We start from the raw sequence: 16870 nt of genomic DNA on the forward strand, positions 1-16870 counted from the left end.
TGATTTTCACAATAACGTAGATTCCAATTTCTTTCAGGCTCTCTGGTACACCTCTAGATCCCCTCTGGGACTCATTTTCAGTTCGGAAAGACCTTGTTATATAAATGTTTTGACTACATCTACAAAGTGATGAATTTTTACAGAACAGAAGACCTGACCTTAAATATGATTGACAACCTATTCAGTTCTCTTATATCAAAGCATTGATAATTACATTAACATAGAACACACGCATTGAGTAAAACGTATTTTACTAGCAGGGCTGAGAAGAAACCTTTAACAGCGAATACCATTACCACAAGGCAGACATTAAAATGCCCAAAAAGAGACAAACCAATAAATAAACATGGTTTCTAGAACTCTACTATTTTATTCCAGACTGACAACCGAGGGAATCAAATTTTTTCTGTCCAGTTGATCCCCATGTGTTTGTTTAACAGGAGCAGCTTCCCTGTCCCCATATGTAGGAAATGCACATCTGCCTGTCTACAGGAGAGAAAGAGAGATTTAGAAATTGTGTTCTGGCAGAAACAGAATGACATTACCAGACAAGCAATCAAGCACGCATCAAGCACCCACGTAATCTCTATTTTAGGTCAAAATCTACGCTACGTTACCAACCCCCAGTTTCGCTGACCTCACTGCGTTCCTGTGGGAGAACCACACTCAGAGGTGATGCTGCTCTGGAACAGGTTGCGATAAGTAATATCTTGTTAATATCTCACACGAAGGAGGGGAATGAGATGAGATTCCTTTCAGACCGTCTAAGTCGGCAATAATCCCCTGGGAACTTTTTATCTCGGTGTTATAAAAACTAAATTGGCCAGCCAAATGAACAAAAGGCATGTCATACCAGGTGACGGTTTTTGGCTGCAGCTTGCCACCTGGAGTTCATTAAACCGCTTCTGCCTTGCGGCATGACCTACCTGGCTTTAATTGTGTTACCAGAAGAAAACGGCGATACGCGGTGTATCTTTCATCTGACTTAACTACAGGGCACACACTGCAGTGGTGATTCCTCCCCACAGGGGCCTTATTGAAAGAAAAATGGCACCCTGTTTTGATGTCGTAAGTACAAAACAGATATTAAAGAGTTGTTAAAATCACACCACGCACCCCCTTCCGGTCCCTTGGTTCTCAGTTCAAGGACTCTATTCAATAAATAACTACGCTTAATTGATGCGGCGTCTGCTTGAACTTAACTGTCAAAACGTCTTGAGAATTAATCAGGTTTCTCACCCCAAACTATAATTTTACATTAGCTTGGAACTTCAATCACTGATAAATTTCTTATTCTATGTCGATTGGAAACATTATTTAAGCAAGCAAAGTTTTATATGTATGACTTTCTTGGCTTATAATATAAACATAGTAGATAATTTAACTAAAACATTATGTATGCAGCAGGGAGCATTAAGTATTTTTACAGTAATCTGATGCACTATTGTAGTAATTATCCTACTATTCAGTGAAATAGAATATTTTCTATTTAACCCAGCATTCAAACCACATACATTTACATTCTTTTACAAGCTTTTCTGTGCAGTGAAATACACAGTGCATGAAGCTGTGTTAAAAGATCAGAATGCTTGAAAAAAGCCCAAACTTTTTGTTTCTGCCTTTTTTAGAGTGCAAAGAAAATGGGGGTGAAAAGTTGCTGTGCAAATGGTAAGAGGATGGATCTATTCTCAATACCGGGAAGAGGAAGGACAGTCATTTATTTCTATCAGACAGTCTCAGTTTGGTGACTGCTTAAAAATATGTATTATCAGCTGAAAATAACTCAGAAGAAATGCCAAGTCCTACATACGCTTGAGCCTCTCTGTAAATCTATTGAAACTGGCAATGTTAGTTATAGTCCTCCTGTAAAAGAATAAACAGTGTCTGCAGTTAATGAAACTAGTCATAGGAGTCACCAGTTATCAAATTGCCTACACCACTATTGCAAATGCTCTCACCTTCATATACAAGTCTCAGAACGGTCATTGTTTTTCTTAAGAGCCCTTAAATTTGGCTAGAATCCATTGATTTTCTGAGAATCTCAGGTTTCTTATAAATAAAATGGTAAACTTTTAGCCATTATGGTCCAGACAAGCGCCTGAAAACACAACTTGACTGCACCCTAAAGCTTCCAAAAGCCACAGACTATAAAGGAAGCAACAGGAAGTGCATATGTATTTGTTGTTTAATCTCATTATTTTTAAGCCAATGTAATGACTTTGGGGGGCCTGAATCGTAATTTTTGAAGCATATGGAATATAAGTAATAATAATTACACTGAAATACCACAATCTGCCTCTTGCAATTAAAGGTACTTTTAAAGAGGGACCCAGAAAACGTCCAATTATTTTTTTAAATAGAAAACATCCCTTTAAAATATTGTAGAGTAGTTAAATGACTGACAACACTAAAGAAATACTACAGATTACAAGAAAAACATTTCTTCTCCTCAGGCTTACTCTTTATTCTGATAACAACTATTACTTCTCTCTGCCAATATTATGACAATTAAACTTATGCGGGGGGCTTTCGCATCAGGGCCAAAGTTCTTCAGATTGGAAAAAACCAAACCAAAACAAACAAAACATTCCGACAAAATGAGGGCAAATCCTGAGACCCCCGAGCACACAGTTGGCTGATTTTCAGTCTGGGATTTCTTCAGTCACTGAAGGCAAAATAGATCTTTAGCTTTCAGGATGGTTACCGAGCTTCCTATGGATGTTAAAGGTGACGTCTGCCTCAATTAGCCCGGACAACTTTTATCTGAACTCATGAAAAGACTGATGAAAGCAGTATTAATTATGCTAACAGGCATAACACACCGTAGCAGTCCTCAAAAGCAGTAAGTTTTATGGAACCCAATATGCTGCAGGACAAGCCACACAGAATTGGTGCAGAAGGCACACAAAATGACCAAAACCTCGTGTTATTAATGCTCTAGAACCTGCTGAATATGATGAACTGGAAAGTAAAGATGATGTTTGATAATGCCTTGCAGATCGCTCTATCTCTGTAATTCTAATTCCTCAAAAACAACGTTTCCATCTGCATTTTTACGGACCAGAGGAGAGTTTGAATTAAAAGTCTAGTCTGTATGAGGATTTAAAAAAAAGGTGCAAGTGACAAGCACTGAAACAGAGATTCAGTCCTTGCTCAAACAGTGGCTATAAAGCTTCCAGCTACTTAGACCCTGCAGATTTTTCCCTCATTCAGAGAGAGTCAAGCATTAAGAAATGGGGGTAGGGAGTTCTGAGGATACAGAAATCCACAGGAATTTATTTTAATAGCCACTGCTAGATACAGACATACTAGAGAAAAAGTACCTAATATAATTTACATTACACTGGGATATTCCAAACTCAGACAACATTTATTTCTTGTAACGAAAGAGTTCATCTAATTGAAATGAGATTTGAACATAAAACTTAGCAGAAATGGATCAGCTCCTTTGAACTACACAATGGAAAAATAGTAGACAGTGAGATCATTAGTTAGTACATTGCAATAAGTTGGAAACAGAAGAGATGTCTGGTTCCCTTAAAACTATTTATCGGCAGGTAATTTTTGGTCTGTTTGAAAGCCTTTGCCAAGGCAGCAAGAAGACCAGAACTGATAGAAGGAAAAAATCACTGCTACCTAACTAGCATAACAGTACAGGGACTTCTGAAGCTGTTCATTGATAAAATATCCTGACAACTTCCCACATTTCCCAGGAGCATCACATAAGAAAAATGTCTAGACATAGTACCAGTGATACCACAGAAGTCTCAAGAACACAACCAGAGCTTTTCTTTCAAACTTCTTTAAACGGATCGTTTCTATTGCCTATCAAACAAATGGTTAGATTACTGTGAACGCCTATAGGACAATTCTGGGTCAGGCAACCTCACAAATTCATGAAAGGGCCAGAAGTCAACAACAGAATTCACACACAGCTCCCTCAGGAACAAAATTAAGCTGAACATGGGATTCTGCTCAGCAGTCATTTTGAAGTTCCTTCATGCCGGCAAACGAAACTACTGTCTTCAGTACAGGCTCCTTAAATTACCATCAGCTTGCACTCCAAGTGCAAGTTTTTATGTGAACTTTTTGCATGGACAAACTCACATGTGACGACGCAGGCAATGCAAACGTGCACATGTGCAATAGCAGGCAAAGCCTAGAGATTATTTCAGCCTAGTTGTCTGCTGATGTCCTCAAAATTCAAACACTTTTAGAACACCTCTGAGAAAGATATGGGCTAAAAAGCAGTAGTAAAGTGGATTTAAGATGGCAATGGAATGATTGTACATTACAAAAATCAGTTGAGATATGAAAAAGAGAACTACGAATTTAGTAGCAATGAAAGCCTTGTTTCTGCTCTAGAGTACGATTTACTTGTTTCTAAAAACAATTCCCTCATTAAAGTGAAGAAACAGAGACACTCAGTCACAATAGCTGCCATTACCGTGTCACTTTTATACGTACATACTTGGACTATAGCCTCTTCTACCTTGCCGGTCAAAATGCCCACTGAAGGTAGTGGAGGGAATGGGATGCATCAGCTTTTGTCATCACGTGTGCTGCTATTCCTATGGATCAACCCCATCAGTAAACAGCAGTAGTAAATGATAAAGGAGGCACTTATCAGTCACTTACCATCCTGCTGATAGCATTCTAGGGCATCCCTCCCAACTTCTGTCTTCAAGGTTCAAACTGGCGAATAGTACAAAGGAGGCTGCTTTCTGTGAGCTCCAGACTGGCTCTCTGCTTCCAATTGTTTCTGTCCTCCCCTTTTCTACATGCTCTACATTTTTTATTTCTTCTATGGGTACAACTGTCTTCACTTCCCACTGATGTCATCAGTCCTGTCATATATAGGTGTGTTCACAATTCCACTGCCTCCACTTAACACTTCATAACTCACTTGTGTTCAGTCCCAAAGTACAGTATGTAGTAGCAACACCAGCAACCTTGTCTAGTAACATGTACTTAGGACGACAGGGAGATTCGATTACATCCAAAAAGGAATGTGCCTAACTACTTGCAGACAGATGTATGGCACAGAGTTCCTATAGAGTGATATACTGTACCAAAACCTAAACAAACTCCCGTTTGATCTTCGTGCCGGTCAGACTGAAAGCAAGCCTCCCTAATTACAACTTTGTATCCCTACTGTACTACAGAAAATGGCAGCATTTTGGAAGGTAAGGAATAATTAACATGGGAATTTTGACTCCGAAACTATACTATTTTAACTCCGAAACTGAAAGGTTCCTACGAGAAGAAAGGTCATCTAGACATGCCCATCACTGATGCATTAAACATGCTGGTACCACCAACCGCCTGGCAGCCGAGACTCCTGCAGCAATAAGACTAAAGCAAGTTGCTGTATCAACAACTTCTTGCACCTTACTTAACCAAATAAAGTTGGTATTTGAACACAGGATATAAAGGAGACAAAGTAGTTTGAAATACTCTATGGATAACCCAGAAATAAGTTAAAACTTGAAGCTGCATGTTTTCCTACAGATCAACATAGCTAATTTAGCGTAACACTAACAGAGGGCCCAACAATGTCAAACAATGCCAAATTCTTACAACCCAGGGTAAATAAATAAATAAATAAATACAGGTACCTCCAAGACATGTGGCTGAACAAGGAGTAAAACCAATGTATTCCCAGTCGTAAATCACACTGCCATCTTCAGCATGTGAAAATTCTGGTGTGTAGGGGACAGGATCACCGTCACAGGATGCCTGATGACAGACTCGTTCTGTTGGTGGCTTCACATCTTCACATTCCTCCTCAGGCAGTTCGACCTCAGTCTGAGTAAACGCGAGAAGAATTCGGCACTTCACATCTCGCACCTGTATGCCATTGCCACACGTGGCACTGCACGGAGACCAGGGTTCAGGAATAAACCTGCAAATAATCACAGCGCGGTAGAAACACTGTCATTTTATTCCATATAATAGTGTCTGTGTGTGCACAGTTAAAACACAGCTAAAACACATAAGTGTATGTTTATACACAAAGCAGACAATACATAATACTATTTGATGCTTAAATAGAATGCATAATCAAGCGTCTTAAGTCTTTCACTTGCCTCCCGTCCCAGACCATTTCTCAACATTTACAAAAGAAAAGATGTAGGAAAAGGGGAGAAAGAATCATGAGGAACAGGGAAAGCTGTATCCTTTTTTTTGGGAAAAAGGACATCACCTAAATCTTTTCTCAAACTCCTTCAGCGGAAAAAAAGGAGAAACTCCATGAAGACATATCTATACAATATAAAGTAGCTCCCCAGGTACGCAGACTTAGGCATATGCCAAAAGTATATGTGCAGTCTGCTTAAATCTGAGAAAGACCATCACCTTATGTCATAGTAATAATCAGCAACCAGACAGAAGAAAAGCACTTTTCAAATCTGGCTATCTCCAATGCACACCACCGCAGGCTGCTGTTCAGATTTTATCTTTTAAGAAGCCTCTCATCTTCAATAAAGAGGTCTAACTGGCTCAGTCTATAATCCATCATTTTTATTAGGAAGCATTTATGCTCCTGATGAACTACAGTAAAATCTTATTTTACAGATCATTAATTTACTGAATAAAAGGAGGTTGTAGTCTAGAATATTCTCTGACTTCGAGGGTGACATTAATATCTGACTGTAATTTTCAAAATGGCACTAGAGCCAAGGGGCTGAATTTCATTAATAAAGTCATCCTGAGTGGCTCTGGGGTACAATTTGTATGAAATCAAATACAGAGTTTCATAGGACATTTTTCAAAAAGGTTGCAGTTGCTCTTTATTTTATGTCCAAATACAGCTGATGATCAAAACACAAATGGGAGATATCAGAGGATGTATTTGACCAATGGTAAAAACGTATTTGGAAGGAAAAATCCAAATTAGGATTGAAAGATTTTCTCCTTACCTTTGATTAAGAATTATCTTTCTCTTTACTGCAGGAAAGCTGCCCTTACAAATATAAGAACAGTTGTGTAAGACAAAAATTACGCTCTGCATACGCAGTAAGCATAGAAAAATGTCAACACAGTGTGGTTGATTCTGTGGACAGTTTATCATTTTGAGCCAATAACTCCTTGCCAGTATATACAGAGGAAGAATCAAACAGAAGAAAGGAGAACAGATGAGTGGGTAACCTGTAAGGATACTCTGATTCAGTCCTTGGGTAGTCACTCAAGCTGTGCTTGGGATAGATCCCAAGACAGTCTCCTGTGGAAAAGACTATTCCCATTTCCAATGAAGGTTACAAGGTAACTGGTTATTCTTTAAGGAGATGTTGATGAATTACCTTTACAGCTCTACTATGAAGATAAATAAATATGTCAAAGCCTGTCACTTCAAAGTTTCCGTGAACAGAGCCTCAAAATTTTAGTTTGAGCTCACTAGTCCTTGACAGACTTCTGTAAAGGGCACAGTATCTCCAGCTCCTCCTGAAACCAAGGAAAACTGCAAGTGCTCATCACTTCACAGGTCTGACCACCTTTGAAGTAGATGGCCAGATTGATTTTTATTGGAAGAGTATTATCAAAATGGTGGATGGTTGTGTCCTACAGTGATAAAATTGGAGTAAATGTCATACTGGTGCAACCCACAGCCCATCGAGTCCAATGGCACAGCTGGCAAGGGGTGAATGTCCAGATGCTTTTGATGACAAATCCTAACGGAACATCTGTGGGAAAAGCTGCAAAGGAAGGCTTTCTCTTACTCCAGCAGATAAACTCAGCTTAACCCTGAAACATCAGATCTCACAGTCTTTTCAAAGACAGTCATGCAAACTACCTAGGGTAGCCATGGCAGAATCACCCTCATCCAACAAAACACTTAAGCATGTGCCTAACTTTAAGCGTATTAGCAGTCCTTTGAAGTCAATAGGACTATAATGTGTTCAGAGTTACACTTGTGTTTAAAGTGCTTTATTGGACCAAGGCCATTGTGCATAGGCTAACAAAATTATGACTTTCTTCTCCTTCTGTGTAAAAAAAAGTTAAGTCCACTTGTAGTTATGTAATTGGAAAAACAAAATTGATGGACATTTACAGTTGAAAAGAGTTGGTTGGTGTTCTGACCACACCTAACAGTTCACAGTCTGAAAGCAAATAACTTTTTTTCGGTAAAAGTATGACAGCAGCATACCAGAAATTAGTGTTAGTTTTGTATACTGTTAGTTGAATGCATTAAAACATTCCAAAAATTATGTATGATGCATTCTTTTAAAATCCTGTATAAATGAAAGGAAATTTGAAACCACAGCAATTCTTTCATTCAGCAACCAATTGATTTATAAAGAAACTCAGAAAATTCTGAGCATTTTTTCTTCGACTTGTATTATAGTCTATATTATAATTGAGGTTTTCCTGTTGAATATTAGTGTCTGGTATTTTTCAGTGAAGTGCAAGGTAAAAAAAAACCCCACACCCAAAATACTTTTTATTCTACCTTGGCATTTGCTAAACTAGTCACATGACTATTTAGCTATTAAAATCCTAAATTATAAAACTTTTCAAAGGATGACCATGTTAAAGTTACACTTTAAGTACCTTCAACAAAAGCCAATGGAGACTGCTAATATAAAATTAGAGCAAGGAACTGACTGGACAGTGACAGAGATCCAGAGGCTGGCATTGTATCTGAATTTTGAGTTCAGGCAGATGATTTTTTTATTTTTAACACATGCACAACCAAAGATTTTGACAGATCATTAAAGCAAACTCCATCAACCTCAGAAGTGATATATTTTTTACTCAGTGGCATTCACAGCACACACGTGGCAATGCTTTGGACACAATACTTCCCTGAAGCAAATTCACTCCGCCTTTGATGGGCTTACACTCAGAGCAATCTCAGGTCCGGATTAAGAAGCATCCAAGCACTTGTATTATGATGCCTTGCAGATCATCAGGAATTTATAGTGGAATGGATAGGATGGTGGTAACTCTGAAAATTTTCTGAGATCTTTAACTAAGTTTGTAGATGAGACTCCTCTTCTGATTAAAAAAAAAGAATGGAAAAATGCAAATCCGGACAGGCACAACTTTTCCCAATCAGCCTTTTTTTTGTAGTCATTCTTCCCAGTGCAATGTAGAAATCAAATGGTCCTATAATCACCTCCACAGGTATAAACGATGTACACGCTACAGTGGAGAGTATGTCCATGCTGCAGTGTTATCAGTCTGACACTAACAGAATTGTGCATTCACCTGGCACACTCTGAAAAAGCCAGTGTAGGATGACCTGGAAAATGAAGCAGTGACCTAAACTACTGATGATAAAACTGTGACAGAACAGCCCAACCCAACCAAATCAAATCTGAACTGAAAACTTAACTCAGCGCAGCCTTCTGCAGCTTTCTAAAGACTTGGAAAACATGGTGTCTCTTAATATTTTTTTTTTTTATTTTCCTCATGCCTGCAGTTCTTGCTTTCAGTTAAGACAGGAAATGCCTAAATCCTGAAAAAAAGGCTGCTTTTGTGATATTTCCACTCCAACCCTCCTGTGCCAAGAGGCCTGGATAAAAGTTTGCAGAAGCATCTAAAATGTTGGCTGCTTACTGGGGCAGAGCTTCCACGATGCTGGCACCCTACCCATCCCTGATGCACCACCCTTGCCTGCTCTAAGCAGAGTTGCACTGCCAGGTTTTATCAACCTCGAGTGTCATGTGTTGGACAAAATCACCAGCCCGTTTTCAGAGAAGCAGCTGTGAAAAATGCGTAATTCTTTATCACCGAAGGCACGACGGGGACATTTCTGTGAAAATGACTCAACTGCAATGAGCAGCAACCTTCATGAGACACCCCGCATTTCACATTCAGCGAGTGCACCTCCGCAAACCTAGTGATTACTTTTTAGCTCAGGTTGCTGAAAAAATATATCAGCTTTTGAAAGCATTTTAGTTTTGTCCTAAGCCACAACAGGGAAAGGCAGTTGAGGTGTCTATTTCTTTAACTTACGATTAATAAAAAGGATGCAAAAACCTTGCTGGAGCTTCTCTGCGAATCCCACTGTAACTAAGGAGGCTCGAGGGAAGAACGTTTAAAATAATGATTGGTATCAACTGTCATCACATTCCACAACTAAAAACTAAAAAGGTCAGACCTACATTTTTCTTGGCCTCACTTTAAGGGCAGTCATTTTTTATTTTGCTAATAATAAAAAAAGAAGCTTTTGAACGTTCCCCCTCTATGTAAATTCAGGACACCAGCCGTGGTAGACCACAGCGGCAGAAGTATTTATCTTCCACAAGCTACTTTTGGCATATCCATCATTTGTGGGTTCTAAAACACAGCTGCATTTATTCTCTTATTCATTATCAACTAAAACATCGCACGAAAGCATCGAAAAGACAGTTGTAATAAAAGGATGGACTAGAAGCTGAGGCTTCATATTGTGGTTTAAGTTTTGATGACAAGAGAATAACTAGAATTACAGGTGATGGCATTTTACCAAGGCAATCACAAGCCTCCTGCTAGGCAGAGATGGGCTATCAGTTATCACTGCGCCATGCCTAAATTAGAGAAAACAAAGTTAAACAGATCCAAACCAGAGGGAAATCTTGTTATAATTTACTCTGGGAGAAGTAACAACCTATTGTTACAGTTTCTTCTTACATCCTAAACCCTGACCCAAAAATCTCACTCCAGCTAAAAGACAGGAGCAGTTAGGGCGTAAGATTTAAAGCATCTAGTGAGAAATTGCTCTGTTTGCAAACCACTGTCCACATGACCAGCAGGCAATCTGCAAAAAGGGATGAAGTCAGGCATGAGTTATTTCTCATTTCTCCTTACTTGCCAGCTTCCTTAGAAGAATAAAGTAAGAGCAGGTGGCAGCAGAAGATGGGCAAAAAGAAACTAAAGGGGAATCTGCCTGCAGCATTACAGCTGGGTGCCAGGAGAGCCCAGAGTACCCAGACTAGGAAAGCACAGCACCTCAGCAACACCTCCATAAAGAGAAGGATGGCAGAGAAGAGTCATCAGCAAGAAGTGGCTGGAGAAACCTTTTAGACTTAGGTGAAGATGTGTCTGGAAAACGTGAAGGGAAGAGTCTCAGGACAGGATTAGGATCACGAATGAAAGACGATGAAAATCTAGGTCTCCAGAGTAAGTGAAGACGAAGAAAAATCCAGGAAACTGCAAAAATTCACAGCTGTGACAGGGCATGCACTGAGAACTCAACCACGTGGCTGCGTTCACACTGTGAGGCTGCAGCGGAATACATCGGTCATGTCTAGGAAGGCATGAATAACTGCTTTCTTTGTAAGGACAAGGTACAAGGGAACCCACTACAAAGTTTCCGGCTCAGCTCTATTATATTCTAAATATACTCTGAACTAGCATGCTGTGTTCCTGCCAGTCCTCCCTGCTTGTTCTCTCAGACTGCTGCTGAAGAATCCTAAAAACTTAGAGACTACATTAGCTCACGGTTGCCACAGCCTGATTTTGTACTGCTAGAGATCATTTTCTTTATAGCTTCGTGCTGAATCCTCTTTAGAGGTGGCCTCATATACCTTCATTCTGATATGCTGACCTTCAACAGGCGCATTTGATTGCATCACCCCCTTTGACAATCACACTTTATTTTTATATCTTTGCTACCACCCTGCCTGAATTCAGGGCCACCAATTTGGAGAGTGAAATAACTGCTCACAGTAGGTTGACACTTGACTTGAGAGGCTAGAGCAGTGAAAAGTTTCAAGTACAGTCACCATTAACTACGCAAACACCTGTTTGGCAAGAGGTTTCTTCTGTGAGTCAGCGCAGGTGTAAAGATTTTATTACTCGTGATCACACCTGTTGGTGCATGTGTGCCAAAAATCAGGAATAGCTAGATGGAGGAAGAAAAATAAGAAGTTATGGGGCACACTCCGCTCTCAGAGCACTATAAATCCAAAGTAACTTCAGTAAGCGCTTCTAAATTATTTTAAACTAATGTGACTACAAATGAGTGCAGAATTTGGCTAAGCACAACAGAATACTGTTCAAAATCTCTCATGAAAACCTTATAGAAAGTTACTACTTTCTAGAAAGTTATATACTGTATATTGAATGTATTAGATACACATATGCATGAAACGTACACGGGGGATACAAGCAATTGTGCAGACGCCTGAACATACAAGGGACAGGAACAAGTGCAGCTGGATTTAAGTTATGCTTTCATCCCCAGGACTTAAATGTTGCGAGGCTTACCCCCATCAGCTTTTAAGGGGACTCACAAAATCCAGATGTTATTTCACACACACACACGCACGCGCGTGTGTGTGTGTAAAATATCGCAACTTATCCCCATAGATTCAGCTAAGCTCAGAGATCAGCAGGTTTTTCTCACTTTCTTTATGCATTGGTCTCACCCCCCAAGGAAATCCTGGCAATCCTACAAAGCACCTCTTGATTTTTAATACAACCACTACATTCTTGAGGTAACAGCAATGACTGGGACAAAACCAAATTTATTTAATTTACATCTGCTGAAGTGCTTCCACATGCATTAATTAGGGCTTAATTAGGCTAAATTAAGATCCCTTTGCATTGCTCGAATGATATAGGGACACTATAATAGAGTAGCTCCGTGTCATCCAGAACAGGAGCTCCAGAAGCAAAGCTACTGAGATGTAAAATTAGGAACAGCTCAGAAGGAACAACTCATCCCCCAAGGAGGGCCAACTGTCAAAGCAAACTGCGTAGCAACAGTCATTCCAGATGATCTGCAAAATATGCCGGAAATGTTTCTTCGCTGTAAAAGACAATGTACTTACGTTGGCTCTTCTGAGACTGTTCTGGTCTCTTCCATTTCATGTGCCTGTTTAAACCACGGCAATTTTGCTTCCACAGGACTTTTTTCTGGTAGAGAAGAAGAAAAAAAAAAAATCATTCAGTAATTCCTCCAAAATCAAAGCAGTATGTAGCTGTTAGCATTATTCACCTTAGCACTTCACACTTCACACTGCCAATTGATTTAATACTTTTGAATAAAGATATACTGGATAATAAAACATAATTTACTAGAAAATTTCTTCATGATGTTTGAGCTCCATTCTGACACCCCTTTTTACTGAGAGGGTACCAGTAATCCAATTTCCATTCCTGTTTAATCTTTTACTTCCTTCCCACATCTTCCCCAAATGCAGGCAGTTTCAAGCAGATTGTAGCTTATACCTCAGTGTAATGGATTATTGTCATAACTGAAGTTTATAGCTGAAAAAGAAGCCAGAGCATAGCAAATGTACATTGCTCTCCAGATGGACTGGCTTCATTAGAAAATTTTCACAGAAAATGCTTTATTTTGATGACTTAGCCAGCTTTCCCAAAATTGGAAATTAATTTCAAAAACAACACTAGCTTCTTTTATCTGTCTATACATCCTACACTTCTGTGATGGTTTTTCTCAGAGTACTGTAAGCCAGTTGAGGATCTGTGCCTCCAAACTTAAGTAAAACCTCAGAAGAGGGTTCTTAAAATTTCAGTGCTAGTTTCTACTTCATGGTTTAACCCTGAATAGTTTTCTGCTTGAAGAATTCTCCAGAGTCTGAAAACATCCTGAAGAGAAACATGGGGTTGTCTACAGAGAGCTTTCACTTTTTCTCTGTAAATCTTTATGGTGAGTTGTGAAGGTCTGAAATACAGCCTTTCAAATAAAAACTGGAAGAATGGGAGTCGCACCCACTAAAATTTTCTGGGCCCAGAGGGACAGAAAGGAGCAAGGGACAAGATATACTAGTTTCCCCTCTCGTTTTTGTTTTCTCTTTTCACCTTCCCACCTACTGTTTTAAACCTTACCAACTCTTTTAGAGAATATTTGTCAATTTACGTCATTGTTACAGACCTTTTAAACATGCAGAAATGGAGAAGAGAGAAGGAAACCAGTTTGATTATAACTTAATGAACTGATGAGGCCCACTGAGAATGTTGACACACTTAATGAGATGCAAACGAACAAGATCCCAGGTGATACACATGGAGTATCATTCCCATTTCAAGTATTACTGAACAACTCCTCCTCCACATGTTGAACTCATTAATTCTGGTTTTCCCAATTTGACCAGGCTTATAGATTTAGTTAGCATGTTCACCTCATGACAGTCTGGCCACATTATCAGCAAAAAATATCAGCAGGGCACTTATTCCCAGCACCAATAATTAAAATGCCTGTTTCTGCCAAGACTGAAATAAGTCCTAGTAAATTCCAGCTTCTGGCATTTCTGAAAAAGGTTACCAGGGGCTTTTAATTCTCTTAACAAAAATGTAAAACAATAACAGACCCAGACAAAATTCCAGTTACCTTTTGGCTTGTAACACGGTATTGGCACGATGCACTCTTCTTTTATGTGTAGTTTAAGTTGTGGATTACAGCCACCGACGTGCTGCCCACGGTGGTCGATACACAGCACTACTCGGTAACGCAAGCCTCGGCCACAGGTCACTGTGCACTGCAGGAGACAATGCAACCACCTCACGCTGTTTCTTTTTTATTATATTTACAAATACTGTTAAAAAGCAAGTTAGAAGTACTGATGATGTGTTCACTAAAGTTTTTCCACAATCAGTCAGGTATCAGAGACGTATGAATTTGTCCCTGCCTTGCCAGGCGAGTAAAGAAAAGGTTGATGCTGGAAAAAAATGTCCAAGTTTTGGGAATGCAAATGATTTCTCGGGGTTCTGTAAAGCTTATCTGATTGGCAACAGTCTGAAACAGAGGTGGCTGTGTGCTGAGAATACGCTCTCTCGCAGTGGTCATTTTCAGTTAAAGCTGGGTCAGACGTGCTGCAAGAACAGTTTCTTCACTATATGTCAGTGATGTCATTTGGATGAACTAAGGAATTATAGAAGTGTTGAGCTATCTGACTGTATCAGATAACTACAGCCAAGATAAGTTGGCTTTACGTTCTTGTTACTATAATGAAAGGTAAGAATGCTGGAAAATCACCCTTGCAGACATGTCAGCCCTTAGACAGACATGCCTTTAGCTATTATATGCAGTGAAAGATTACATTTATCAAGAACTGAGAGACAAACGACCTGATTGCAAAGGGGCCTGACCTCTGGCTCTAATTTCTCCTCCGCGTAAAGCAGGAATTCAACAGGCATAAATAATTCTTTATGCATTTTTCTCCACGCAGTCATGTTAACATTTTGATTATCAGCCCAAATTACTTAGCGCAAAACTTCTCCTAGTAAGTACTATGAATTATGCTCGCAGGGCTGTATTTTTCTATTAGCCCTGGGCTCACAAATACATGGTAACACAAGACTAGAGGCTTTCTTTAGAAAACAAGAATGAAGGTCCAAATTACTTTTCAACTTACTTGAGACCATTCCATTGCCACCCATTTAGGACAATCAAACAGATTGCAGGTTTGAATGACTTTGGGCTTAGGGGCATACATGCATTTCCATTCTTCCACTTGCAGTATCTCTCCATGAATGGTCTCCTCTACACACACAAAACTTCTCCTCTGAATACCACCTCCACAGGAAACTGAACATGCAGTCCAAGGGTTATGTTCCCACCTGGAAAAAGAACTCACATATGTTAAAAATAAGGCTATTTTTTAATTCCACTAACCTCTATTAAAAGTGCAAAATACGGAATCCAACCTTAGTGTCATTAAAACCCACTGATAGTTTGGTTGCTGGATTCTTACCACACACTGAATATAAATACATTGAATTACAGAGCTACCTTGCATTATTCCAGGCTTAAATTCATGTGCAAAATGAGAAGAAAAACAGAACTATATATTTAAGAACATTTCCCAAAATAACTGAAAATCTTACTGAGTTCGATTACTGGAATGATTTTACTTGCAAATAGTCTAAATCATCTCAGTAGGATATTTATCACAGTTAATTTACAGGGTTTATTACCATTGTCAGAGAAGCATATGTACTTGAGATTACATGAAGTCCAAAGACAAAGACAGATCTGGCTGTGCTGACTGAGGGTGTTATTACCCACAGTTGCTCATCACTGCCCACATCATGGAGACTACCCTTAAAAAATCTGTTCATGAAAAAATTTTTATGGGAACTCTAATACTTGCTTTGGGTAAACCCAGCCATTTCATTTCAAACTGTCTTCATCCATAAGGACCGTGAACAAATTAAATTGTGACAGGTACCATTTGGCTGGTCATCACTGCAGTTCTGCGAGGGTTTTCCACCCTCATTAAAATGCCATTGAATGACTTTGTATTCACACTTTCCAACTTGCTTCAAGCAAAAGGCAGCTGCTCATCCATTTCAGCTGCTTCGGCTAACCTAGCTGATTTCTCCTGAAGCAGGGTGATGCACAGATTAAGGAAAATTCACACAGCCTTGTCAACCAGCAGAGCTGTGGGGTATTAGCCTCCAACAGAGGGATGATAAACAACCTGCTGGGAGGGAATTTCTTCAAAATGGACATCTATCCATGATCTTAGACCTAACTGCAATAAAGATGGAAATTGCTGCAACATCTGACATGAGAATTACATGAAGGTTTTTAGGTTACAAACTGTTTCATTTATCTCTTGGTTTTAGCATGAACATACATTTAGAATCATAGAATAGTTTGGGATGGAAGGGACCTCTAAAGGGCATCTAGTCCAACCCCCCTGCCATGGGCAGGGACATCTTCAACTAGATCAGGTTGCTCAGAGCCCCATCCAACCTGACCTAGAATGTGTCCAGGGATGAGGCATCCACCACCTCTCTGGGCAACCTGTGCCAGTGCTTCATCACCCTCAGCGTAAAAAATTTCTTCCTTCTATCTAGTCTCAATCTACCCCTCTTTAGTTTAAAGCCATTCCCCCTGGTCCTGTCGCAACAGGCCCTGCTAAAAAGTCTGTCCCCATCTTTTTTATAAGCCCCCTTTAAGTACTGAAAG

At 39.5% G+C, this 16870-nt stretch overlaps 1 protein-coding gene across 1 annotated transcript in view; it reads right to left on the reverse strand.

Annotated features, from left to right (window-relative positions):
• The window catches only part of ADAMTSL3 (ADAMTS-like 3), a 185820-nt gene that overhangs the window by 37027 nt on the left and 131923 nt on the right, over window positions 1–16870 (reverse strand). Inside the window, 4 exon segments of the mRNA XM_009330904.1 lie at window positions 5619–5905; window positions 12762–12846; window positions 14285–14432; window positions 15309–15513. Coding sequence (XP_009329179.1) covers window positions 5619–5905; window positions 12762–12846; window positions 14285–14432; window positions 15309–15513 — 725 coding nt within the window.

This window comes from Pygoscelis adeliae, unplaced genomic scaffold (genome assembly GCF_000699105.1).
Source record: "Pygoscelis adeliae isolate BGI_AS28 unplaced genomic scaffold, ASM69910v1 Scaffold318, whole genome shotgun sequence".
Lineage (NCBI taxonomy): Eukaryota > Metazoa > Chordata > Aves > Sphenisciformes > Spheniscidae > Pygoscelis > Pygoscelis adeliae.